Raw genomic sequence first — 13,352 nt, forward strand, 5'->3', positions numbered from 1 at the left:
GTACAATTATCACTGTGTAATCTGCATTTATATACGTGACAAGTTGACGACATGACTGCTATCATATTAAATTCTCTAACTTTAGGATAGATATGACACAGGATCTATTGAATTATTATAATAAGTTAAGTTAGTGTAGGCCCCGCACAACTTTAAGACCACTCGGCAAAACAGAGAAAGAATAGGCGCATGTAAATAATATCTTACAATAACACAATAGTTACCACATGTAAATCTAATACCGTTCCTTCGCCTTTCGTTTTTACCGAGCGGTCATAAAGTTATGCACAAAGTAAGCAAACTATTATAATACTAATGATTAATGATGTATCAATTAATTAATTATTGAACAACTACTAATTCTTACTAATAATACAATGGATATTTTATGCTATACAATGTGTTTCCTTTTCTATAGGACGTCCAAAAACGTTTGTTACGAGGGCAAAACCATGTAGGTACAGCGTACTAGTTATTTGTTACAAGAAATGGTTTAATAATTTTCAAACACGTAAGTGGTAACTTTGTAAGTTTATTTTGATTTAGAACTATGAGCAAGTCTGAAGGATAACGCCCATTATCCAAATTCACGGGGGAAAATCCCTCGTACGGACTCCTCAATGCACATCCGACTCGCGCTTGGCTGGATCTGTTTCCCGCTGATCGGGCTTAATTAATGTCGAGCACGTCTCCTTGCCCCGATACTCCATGTAAAGTCAATAACAACATCCTCTATGGATTCTAAAGAAAATGAAGTTACTATTGTAATTAATGTTAGCAATGTGTTTGCAAAGAAACTAAAATACGGACTGCTCTATGCAAACCCGACTCGCGCTTGGCCGGATCTGTTTTCCGCTCATCGGGTTTAATTAATGTCGAGCACGCCTCCTTGCCCCGATACTCCGTGTATCACGTGTGCGCACTTGACCCGGCCACGAGCCCGCGACACTCGATGCCCGAGGATCGCATGCGATACTTTAATATTCCTGCATTTTTATGAAATTCCACTTTCTGCTACTATCCGCTTTTTGTTTTAGCAGTGGCGTTCGGCTGTAACTACTTTCATATCGGCTTTCCTTACTTCATTTAATGATCGCCCAAATCCGAACAAACGAAAGTCCTAACCACGTCCTAACCTATTTTACAGGGCTTTCGTCTGAAAAAGACAGGTCTAGCCACTGCATTCTGGATTATCAACGCGCAACCTCCAGAGACTAAGGGCCAGTACACTGCGTTGCGGCGTCGCGTCGTAAAAATCTACGACGCCACAGAACGCATCGTGGAAATTTCCGATGCGACAGTGACTATTTCCAATGTGCGCTCCGACATCGCATCACATTTCTGTGCGATGTTATTTTTGCGATACGACGCCGCAACGCAATTTTGTGGCCTGGCCCTATGGGTTGGGGTCTAAGAAGCATGGTGGCTAATTACAGAACACCATCCACTTCCAATGCTAATCGTGGAAGCTTGCGCACAGAGTGTACGCAATACGCATATTTATTACCTGAAAAAGGAAACTAACGTAGTCTAGTAACCATTTAGTAATCTGTGGTAAAACTGCTATTGTATTTTTTTTCCAAAGGAAATTTCGCAGGACATAGTTCGCAGCTGTAGTTCATAAAGTTACGAGCCATGAATAAATAATTATCAGCAATTTTAGCATTACCACGGCGGCAGTGTCATGGAATGGAATTATTGACAGGTTTTAGGGACGATTTTCTGTGAGTCTATTTCCTTCGCCTTCTCTATTCTCTTCAAGGAATCCTTTCTATGGTTGTTAAGCTAAACGTGCTGTAGGTAAGTACAGTCGAAATGGATCCGACATAATATCCAACATTTTCGACCGTACCCAGAAGTTTTAAGGTTCACAAGTGACAAATTATCTCTGACTTCGCCAGTACATACTTAGAACGAATAATTTCCTGCTGAAAGTACATTCGTGACCGACGGAGAATGCCCTAACGAACTATTCCACGAATGTGTTTATTGGACTTTTGATAAAAAATGTTTCAAACATTCGCTGTAGTGAGTTATGGATTTTTGATAACTCTGTGCGTTGGATATTACTGATTTGTTTTTAAAAAGTTAGTGAAAATTATATTATGTATGTATTGAACGTAATATGTAATATATATTGTAATTAGGTACACCTGTGGACTGTGTAATTAACTATTAACTAATCATTATTATGTTGTTGTAAAGAAGGTTGCAAATTACAAAGGCCTGAGTATGTAATAATTATATTATCCTGCTTTTGTGCAAAATATTATCTAGACTATTACATAAACTGCATAGTGCTATGAACATATGAAAACCAACTCGTACCACAGAATATAATATAATTAGTACCTTACGGTACTCGTACAGATAGACAAAATATAGACACGTTAAGAGGATACACCAGGGGCGAGAGAAATTGAAAATAGGTATTTGAAAATTTATTGCTGTCTCACCAATCCCAAGTCTCTCTCCTCAGAGCGCGATAGAGACAACACTACAAAAGTTCTAATAAAAGAACAGAAAATCTTCGACTCGTTGTCCGCTGATTCCTTCTCCAAAACCTAACCGATTGAAGTACTTTTTTCATTAAGAATTAAAGCAAGGCTTGAGCTGTGTTTTTATGTTTTTTTTTTTTTGTATATTTTAGCCAGTTTTGTTTTCTGGATGTTTGAACACAGAGGAAAATCTGGCCATTTTTTTTTGTTTTTGGACGTTCTTATCCTTTTAATAATAAAATATGAAAAAAAAAACATAGGGACATGCCGTAGATATTCAGGAAAAAAATCATAACTCTACCGGCATGTAATACATGTTTGTATGGAAAAATGGCGGTGTGGACTTCTCTTAACGCACTGCTTTTTGACCGACTCCCAAAAAGGAGGAGGTTATAATATTATGTTCGTCTGTATATTATTTTAACATCATCGGTTAAAATAATAGCATCGTTACAATACACGCGTGTATACAACACATAATACCAACCACGGTATCGATCTAGCGATAATACTAGATAGGGCACTTTAATGTTTACTCTCCAACTGATTAGCCATATTGCTGTTCTATTTTTAGTTTCCACCCAACTAACCCTTAGCACAGTTTTACAATAATTGGTATATTGTAATACTGTGCCAGAGTAGACTGTGCGGTGTGCCTTTAGTGACAACTAAGAGCGACCTATGGAGTGTAGGTGGAGGAGAATTATCTCTGTATGTAAAAAGTGTCCGCTGAAATGCGTTAAATTAAAAATAGATGGCGCTACAGTAGCAACAGGGTAAATTTTAAATCATTTAGCAACTTTTATTTCAGCTATTTTAGGTTATATTTTTCAAAATATATTGGTATTAACCCAGTAATTCTGTGACCCTTCTATTCGGTTAACTTCAATTTATATTTTGTCACCAACGGCTACATTCATTCCATACCCTTTGCTGCAACTAGCGCCACTCTTGGAGGATTTTTCAATTGTTATTTACTGCGTACAGCTGGACACTTTTTCAAATATCCCCCATATAAGATAGTTCTCTTTCATCTACCCTCCATATAGCGACCGCAGACTTACAATTTCAAGTTGGCCGACTATCGCACAAAGCTAAATGGGCATTGTCCAAAAAAAAATCACATGTACTTTTATATATTTTTTTGTTAAAATAGGGTATTTTAAGAATACAAATTAAATAATTTTGAAATTCATTGGCTAGTTTTTTCTCAATAAATTTTTAAAGTTTCGCTCTGACGTCATCATCGGCGGACAATTGACCTCTGCAGTATGTTTTTTAAAATTCCTTTCAATCTTATTTATAATGGCTGGTTCGTCAAATGCAAGTTCTCATTATGTGAAAGCTGATACAAGAAGCTTACTAAAAGTTCGAAACGTAAAGTTGGTTGAATTTATTGCTAATTTAACGTCATTGAAGGTCAAACAAAGGTTAAACATATTTGTTTAAAAATATAAGTAACTAATGGGTATTTTTTTCGTTTATATACAGGAAAACAATCACTGACCTTATTCCTCGAAATGTTTTTGTAATAAACAAAATTAAAAAAAAAATGGACAATCCTCATTGCGTAGTTTTACAATTTAATTGGACAACTTTTTAATTTGTAGGTAATCAGAAAGGAATCGCGGTTCTTATGCGATTAGTGTCCAATTATTTATGTACTGTACTATGCGATTTAGTTGGCCGACTTGAAATTGTAAGTCTGTGGTCGCTCTAAGGGTTAGTTCACACAAACTAAGTTTACAATTTGACTAAGCACTCAGATTACTTCGTCTTTTTTATTAATGGCTCCTTTGTGACTTGCCAATATCAGAGGGCTTTGGCAAAGACTCTGCTTTCTAAGTAAGTTATCGTAAATACCCAACTGAGTCATTCAGCTGACTGTATGTGCCTCAAATGGCACCCACACATTCAAACAGAGTATTATTATCAATATCAGCATAATATTTTATCGTTGAAATAATAAAGGTGCCTCGTTGACCCCAATTGACTGTTGGCGAGGGTTAATCCGGCGGTTATAGCTAATAACAATAATTATTTATATCTTGTTTAAAAAATGTAAAACATACAATTATAGTACTGGTAAAAAATCGAATTTAGTATTGTTTGTATGCTTATAGTTTTTTAAATTAAAAATTAAATACTTACTCGTATTTACCTACTTAAATAATTTTCGTAATTGGATATATTTTTTTTATGATATAAGGGGGCAAACGAGCAAACGGGTCACCTGATGGAAAGCAACTTCCGTCGCCCATGGACACTCGCAGCATCAGAAGAGCTGCAGGTGCGTTGCCGGCCTTTTAAGAAGGAATAGGGTAATAGGGGAGGGTAGGGATGGGAAGGGAAGGGAATAGGAGAGGGAAGGGAATAGGGGAGGGTAGGGAAGGGAATAGGGTAGGGGATTGGGCCTCCGGTAAACTCACTCACTCGGCGGAACACAGCGCGAGCGCTGTTTCACGCCGGTTTTCTGTGAGAACGTGGTATTTCTCCGGTCGAGCCGGCCCATTCGTGCTGAAGCATGGCTCTCCCACGTATAAAAGTTTGTTTTTTTTTAAGTGCTTTCTTTTCTATTTACTAATCATATTCACACAATAAAAAATAAAAAATTTTTCTTTGAAAAAAAGAAAAAAAATGAGAAAAAATATTGTTCACTCAATACTTTTTACATTTAAAAATACTATTACATTTTTACTAGAAAAACAAAGTTAGAAATTGTGCAAAATGACGGTCTCATCGCTTTGAATGGTTTTTTCCATGCAGCCATCAATATTATTGTTAAATTCCCTTCTTAATCAAATTAAAATCGATACTTGACGATTTACGAAACATAATCGTATGCACCTAACAATTTGGGAACTGGCAACACTATTCCGCGTATGGCAACTTTGATATGTCAAAACAACAACGAACTGCGGGTAGATGGCAATGTTATAACACGAGATAAGCGCTAGTTATAATTTAACCTGCGCTCTCGCGCTGTTGATCGACTTTGATAAGTGATAAGGCTGGTGTAATCGAGGCAATGTATGCCTTTATCAGTGATAAGAGGACGGCAAACAAGTACGCCGAATACGCAATATGGAACGCAGAATATTCTAGAACAATACGGTACGGCTTAAGTTATTATTCATGCTTGAGTTTGCAAAAAAAATTTTATACGATTTTGGTAGGATGTCACCAGGTTTGGTAATAAAAAAGGTCATGTACGTGCATTCTTTACTGTATTCTTTATCTACTATCTGTGTGTAATACTATCAAGTTGTTATTACACGTATTCATGTTTATTGGTACTTTTTTCTGTATACATAGATACAAATAACGAGTTAATACAGAAGCAGTACGTAGATGGATCGTCAATAGCTATATCCTTAATAAGTATGTTTAATACAGGCTGTGTGAAATACTATGGTCCAAACCACCAGACAGGTCACAAAAATAATAAAACTGGTTTCAAAATGGATTTGCTATACCGTTTATTCCTGTGAAAAGTATTTTCCAATGTTACAGAGAAGAACAAAATATAAAATGTATGTAATATTTGACATACTTAGGGCCTGTCTCACCACTTCCTGATAAGGCTATCCACCACTTAACTTGACGAAGTTTATACGAAGTTTATACGTGGAAGAGCCATACTTCGGCACGAATGGGCCGGCTCAACCGGAGAAATACCACGTTCTCACAGAAAACCGGCGTGAAACAGCGCTCGCGCTGTGTTTCGCCGAGTGAGTGAGTTTACCGGAGGCCCAATCCCTACCCTACTCCCTTCCCTACCCTCCCCTATTCCCTTCCCTTCCCTTCCCATCCCTACCCTATTACCCTATTCCCTCTTAAAAGGCCGGCAACGCATTTGCAGTTCTTCTGATGCTGCGAGTGTCCATGGGCGACGGAAGTTGCTTTCCATCAGGTGACCCGTTTGCTCGTTTGCCCCCTTATTTCATTAAAAAAAGTATGGAGAATTTGTCAAAAAAGCTGTGAATAGCCTATTCGGCACTTTATCAGAAAGTGGTGAAACAAGCCCTTAATATTGTGAAGGTTTAACTTATCTCGTAGCTTGGACTAATTAGGCAGAATTAGGTATTTAATTGCAGACAAATAAGCTTCACTAATTTACTAAGAAAAACTTTTAATAATTCTTTGTTATTTTAACTTTCTTTTTCTGACTTCAGTGACAGTATGTTTCACAATAATTATTATTAAAAATAATAATCGGCCAAGAGCGAGTCGGACTCGCGGACTAAGGGTTGCGTACTATTATAGAGCAAAATTAGGCCAAAAATTCTGTTTTTGTATGGGAGTCCCCGTTAATGTTTAATTTTATTTTAATATTATCATTAAATGTTAAAATAAACATAAAACTAAGGATCTTGAGAAAAATCAAGTACCTATCTGTTGCCATTATTGATATAGAGCCAAAAAGGCCAAAAAAATCACGTTTATTGCATGGGAGCCCTCCTGAAATATTAATTTTATTTTGATTTTAGTATTTGTTGTTATAGCGGCACCAGATACTCACAATCTGTGAAAATTTCAACTCTCTAGCTGTTACCGTTCTTGAGAGACAGCCTGGAGACAGACAGGCGGACATACAGACATCGAAGTCTCATGAATAGGGTCCCGTTTTCACAATTTGGGTACGGAACCCTAAAAAGAACTGTCTTGGTCATAATAATATATAATATTACTGTATACTAATCTGCGCTAAGTTGGATATCGGAATAAGCAATTTATAACCGACGACTGCTGCTATAAGCGATATCGTATCGCTTCATGTGAAAGCGCCTTGGCCCAAGACCCTAACCCAACAAGCCCAAGAAACCTAACATTATGTTAAAACACAGCGCTAACGTTCCATCTTATTGTTGTTCCAGTGGGATGAACATGAACATAAACAACAACAACGCGAGCATCAACAATAACAACAACAATGACGAAAAGTCGGAAATGCCGGATCCCGATTACATCAAGGTAACTTCACCCTTATTATGTGTAGCTTAAGATCGAGAATCACCCGAGTTCTAATTTCTTAAAAATATTTTCCTTTAAAAATTTATCCGCTTACACTTTTTCTACCAGTTAATTGAATTTCTATTTCTGTTTTCTAAGGATTAATTTACGGTCTCGTATTTTTAATTTTACTTTGTTTTTTTAAATAACAAAGAGAATTACAAAATAATATTGTTATTTACTAGAAATTAGAATAGAATATTATGGTAGTATGGCTAGTATGTCTTCTATGTAAAGTGTTAGGTTTTTTTCGTTACGGAATTTCTTGTTTCGATCCACGCGCTTCGCCCGCTTAAAGCCCGCGATAAAAGCTATACAATAGCTAAATAAAACGTACACAATAATAACAAGAAATCTTGAAGCTTATTGCAAGAATCTTAAAATTCTCATTGAAATTGTTATAAATTATAATATTATTTTCACAATTAACAATTTAATAATTATAAAAGCTCAAGGAACGTATTCGAGTGTAACGCGGTCGCGTCGCTTAGATGTTTCTATTCATAAAAGCTACTTGGGAAAGCTGACTAATGCCCCGGCTTTTCCGCCTCGCCCCGCGAATCCTTGTATCTGTACACCGGATTTGTAATAAGCTTTTCAGATTCGCAGGAGCTTAAATTATATCACTCCGTATATTGGCCCGCGTCCCAACTTTTGTTCGCGTGCTATGAGAATTCATTTCGTTGGTATGTTTTGAAATTGAAATTAAAACCTTGAAATTGAAAAAAAAGGTACATCTGAATACTAGTTGATGCCCGCAACTCCGTTGCGTCAAAATAGTTTATCGCGCGGGAACCGTATATTTTTTTCAGAATAAAAAGTATCTAATGTCCTTTCCGGGGACTCAAAGTATCTCCATAGTCCATACTAAATTTCAGCATACTCGGTCCAGCGGTTCGGACGCGAAGAAGTGACGGACAGACAGACACACTTTCGCATTTATAATACTTGTATGGAAGTATGGATTATGCACTTTGTTGGCTATACTTTTTGACAGGAACTGAATGAAAGTGTTGTAATATTTTCTCTTCCGGTAAAGAATACTATCATTTTCATAGACGTGTAAGGGTGAAGTCAAACGAGCGTAATTTTGTGAGTCGTGAGTCGCAGAATTTCTGCCGCGTAAATATTATATTTTCATACAAAATATCATGATTTACAAAATTACGCTCGTGTGAATCAATCAAGACTTTTGCATAAAACTGAATGCAGACAAATCATGATTTACAAAATTACGCTCGTGTGAATCAAACAGGACTTTTGTATGAAACTGAATGCAGCAGAATTTCTGCCTGCCGAAATTCTGCGACTCACAACTCACAAGTTACGCTCGTTTGGCTTCACCCTAAGAACATTACATCTCGAAGCAAAACGCTTAGACAACTTAAAAGGGTCAAACTTTGGGTTTGTTGGGGTCTGTCCATGAATTAGTAGTTTGACTTGTATAATAATGTGCAATTACTGGCTTCACCTAGTTGACCGTAGAACTCTTTCTATAATTTCTTCCGATCTTAGGTTAATGTATAAACGACGTACGTACTGAAAATACGGTCAAGATAGTCGCCCTTACTAGTAAAAATATTTACACAATACCTAATTATAACGCTACACAAGTTTTGCCTGAGAAGTTAGAAAAGTCATTTGACAGATAAACATTGTATAGCATAATAGGTTTGTCCACACTGTGCATTTTTCTGTTCGTCAAGGGCATGCGTTATAGCGCAGTCAACAGCGACCGTGAGGCATGCACTCTGACGGTATCCAAAACTTCAAAAATGACAATATTGGCGTTGCGTTCCTTGACGCATTCAATTATTGAATGCGCCAATATGAAAGTTGATCACGAAAATTGAAGATGAAAGTGCACAGTGTGGACTGTGGACATAGCTATTCATCGTGTAACATTTTTATAAATAAGGAGGAAAAGATAAAAATCTAAGCCTGCACTGCAGTGTTAGTATAAAAATTGCATTTTCGCCGACGATAGTGATGCGATAGTGTCACTATCATTTGGCCAGAAGTGGGTCATCCGAAATTGAGTTAGGCCGCGATAGCGCCTTTGTAGCAGGTACAGATACTCATTTGAATAAAACACTCTCACATAAAGCTAATACTTTATAAAAACACCGCCAAGAATAGCGGCGGAATTTTATTTATATATTCCCGTCGGCTACGGTGTCGTGCTTTTACTTTATTACTAGAACACTGAACAGTTTTTGCAATCGCGTAGTTGCATAACATTAAATGTAGCTAAATTATATACAACGTTCCTTGCTTCTACATTCACAATAGCAAGTCCAATTTTAAAGCGACCCACAGCCGAAATCTAAATAAAATTACCTTTGTGAAAGAAAATTACGAGCACGGCTTTATTTGCTTCAAGTTTAATCAGATAATCCTGATTGTAAGCCGGGTGACTCTCAAAAGAAATTACAATCAATCAATTCAAAATAAACTCACTCCCAAAAATAAGTTAAGCCTAGCACAGCGAGTTGGGAGTAATCAGCGTACGGTGTTCCACCCATGCATGCAATTATAGTTCGTAAATCATAAGCTTAAAGGCTAAAATTGTATTACTTTTTGCTGAAGTTACCAAAATGTTTGGTGCTGGTAAAATGTATCGATAAAAGTATCGATAGTCAAAACGATATCATTCTATCCATCGACCGACCATAATCGACCATAACTAAAATTGGATTTTCTTTTTTCAATGACAGCCAAAAAGCGTTTATTACTTAATATATTATTATTAAAATAATATTTTGATTTTCGTAACTAAATGAAGTGAAACTCAATCAAACGTTCAATGAGATTTTTGATTACCTTAAAATTATAAAAATTAATACTTACCTACAATTATTAGTACTTACATAATTTTATATGAGTTGCGTTTAATACGAGGGCTGCTATTTATGTATCCGGAATTAAAAAAAGAAACAAACATATATCATTTAATATGGTTTTATTGCTTTTCAAAATATTCGCCGCGATGATCGACACACTTTTGCATACGCTGGAACCAATTTTCATAGCACTTTTTCCATTCTGATTGAGGTATCTCCAAAACGTGCATTTTGAACGCATCAACAGCCTCTTCGCGGCTCGAAAAACGTTGACCACATAATTTGTTCTTCGCGTATGGTAATAAAAAGAAATCGTTAGGTGCCAAATCAGGGCTGTACGGCGGATGACCAGTCAATTCGATCTTTTGACCCTCCAAAAACTGAGTTGTTTCAGCTGAGGTGTGACAGCTAGCATTGTCGTGATGTAATATGATTCTGCGTTGTCGGTTGTCCTTTCTTATTTCTTCAAAGACTTCTGGTAAACAAATGGTCGTATACCATTCAGAATTAACCGTTTTACGATTCTCTAATGGCACTGTAGCCACATGTCCATTAATTCCAAAAAAACAGGCGACCATTTGCTTCAAAGTACTTTTTGCACGAGTAACTTTTGTTGGTTTCGGCTCATCTTGGAACACCCACACCGTTGACTGTTGTTTAGTTTCGGAGTCATATGCATAGATCCAAGATTCATCACCTGTGTAGATATTATAAACGGCTTTTGACGTACCATGGTTGTATTTTTTTATCATTTTTTTGCACCAATCGACACGAGCCCGTTTTTGATCGATTGTCAAGTTGTGCGGAATCCAACGCGAACATATTTTTTTTACAGCCAAATGTTCGTGTAATATCTTATGTATGCTCGTCATACTTATGCCTAAGGACGCCTCTATCTCGCGATATGTAACATGACGATCACGCATTATTAGTTCCCGCACAGCATCTATATTTTGTGGGACAACAGCTGTTTTTGGGCGACCTTCTTTATTTTCATCCGTGAGCATAGACCGCCCACGATTAAACTCACTGTACCAGTGATAAACAGTGGTTTTTGATGGTGCTTCATCTCCAAAAGTTGCGGTGAGTTGAATAAAGCACTGTTGTTGATTTAGCCCACGCCGAAAATCGTAGTAAATCATTGCACGAAAATGTTCACGCGTTAAATCCATGGCAAATGAAGACACGCAATTTTCAAAATGACGCCACAATGGAAAAATAATTGACAGTCACATGAAACAAAATGTATTCTTCAACCAAAGAGTTCTATTTTCAAATGTTGTAATTACTTTTTAAATATTGTTCTTGTAAGTGGCCAGTTCCGGATACATAAATAGCAGTCCTCGTATTAGCTATAATGTAAACCTATTAACGTTTATTATAACAATTATATACTGTTAGTTACTTTCGCAAATTAGTTCTTATCGATATCGATAAAGAAAACTAGTCAGCACTAGCGTTGTAAAACTGAACTCACGGGCTCGTGCGGTTCAGCCGAGCGAAACCTTTTTAATTACGCCAATATATCACCTTCATTTGTGAACCTGCAAGTTGGCGCCATTTCCGTTTTAAACACGTGTGACAACTGACAGATATATGTCACGTGATGTCATCAACGTATCGCCGATATTTTTTATAGCTTTTCACATTGAAATAAAAGCTTTTAAAAATATATCTTAATATAATGATTCCTACTGAAAATCCACCACTTCATATTCCTTTAGTAAAAAACACTATTCAGTATTCACTTAGGTCTTATACTATATTGCACCATGTGCCATAAATATATTTATGAGTCAGAATTTTGGTTACTTACCAACATTTTTCTCGGTATATGGAACAAGGTAATGACGAGAAAAATATTCATACAAGACAAAGGTTATGTTCTAGTATTTTCTGGTACTTATAGTAAAGGAACACACCATTTACGTCAATATAATAATTATGTCACAGGATCTGCGCGGGCATACCTGCACAGGCGGCCTCTTCGGTAAACCGTAGCGTACAGTTCGACAAGGCTTTAAAATACGAACGTGGGTGATATTGACGGGAGCGCTGCTGGTAAAGGAGAACTGTCAAACACATGTCAAAAATGATGTTTTTGTATGATACTTGAAGCGTTTAGTTCCTTTTCTCGACACGTTCATAATATAAAGCCTTGTCGAACTGTATATGGCGTACATTATACAGTGTGTTAGTGTAAACACCGTTATCCTTGAAACCATCAAATGAGCCCGCCAAATTGAACAACTTTTTCTATGAGAACAATGCTGGGAACTCAAAAAATTGCCGTCTTCATTATACCCATACGGATACCCGGATCGGCAATTTGTTGGGTGGTAGACGGTTATTTTTTTGAGATCCCAGCATTGTTCTCATAGAAAAAAGTTGTTCATTTTGACAGGCTCATAATATGATGGTTTCAAGGATAACAGTGCTTACACTAACGTATATATTATACTGATATTATTAGTATGTATGAGACTATACGTTTATTCTACCCACTCATGCTTTTTGTTCTCTCCATCACTGGCCCGCTAGTTCCATCACTAATGACTACACCGTCTTCCAGATGTTCGTGGGGCAGGTCCCCCGCAGCATGGATGAGAACGACCTGCGGCAGATGTTCGAGGAGTTCGGCCGCGTGCACCAGATCAACGTGCTGAGGGACAAGGTCACCGGCGCCAGCAAAGGTCAATATCATTGCTTTATATTGCTTAGAATGAGGACACTGCCAACAAGATTCTCGCAGAGGTCAAGGTCGTTCCTTGCTCAATATTGTTTAGTGTTATACTACTCGTAGTTTGGCCCTGGTGATTATTCAGAACTTATCCATCCGATGCGGTGATATTATAGTTCCTTGCTCGATATTGTTTGGAATAGTTACTAGTTGGGTAATGCCTACAATTCCCGCGGTGGAGATAACTGTTCCTTGCTCAAAATTGATTGGAACATGAGGTCACCAGTGCCAGCACTTGCACTGATTACAGTAGAGGAA

The 13,352-nt window shown here is 37.1% G+C and overlaps 1 protein-coding gene across 8 annotated transcripts in view; it reads left to right on the forward strand.

Moving 5' to 3' along the window:
- The window catches only part of LOC121740021 (CUGBP Elav-like family member 1), a 364,655-nt gene that overhangs the window by 221,615 nt on the left and 129,688 nt on the right, over positions 1 to 13,352 (forward strand). For 6 of the 8 annotated variants that reach the window (XM_042132700.1, XM_042132703.1, XM_042132702.1 and 3 more), the window contains 2 exons: positions 7,376 to 7,472; positions 12,927 to 13,047. In XM_042132700.1, the coding sequence (XP_041988634.1) occupies positions 7,376 to 7,472; positions 12,927 to 13,047 (218 nt within the window). Of the gene's footprint in view, positions 1 to 5,441; positions 5,613 to 7,375; positions 7,473 to 12,926; positions 13,048 to 13,352 lie in introns of those variants that run through there. The other 2 variants (XM_042132698.1, XM_042132699.1) reach the window with 1 other exon arrangement.

The sequence above is a fragment of the Aricia agestis genome, chromosome 2 (assembly GCF_905147365.1).
Source record: "Aricia agestis chromosome 2, ilAriAges1.1, whole genome shotgun sequence".
Classification (NCBI taxonomy): Eukaryota; Metazoa; Arthropoda; class Insecta; order Lepidoptera; family Lycaenidae; genus Aricia; species Aricia agestis.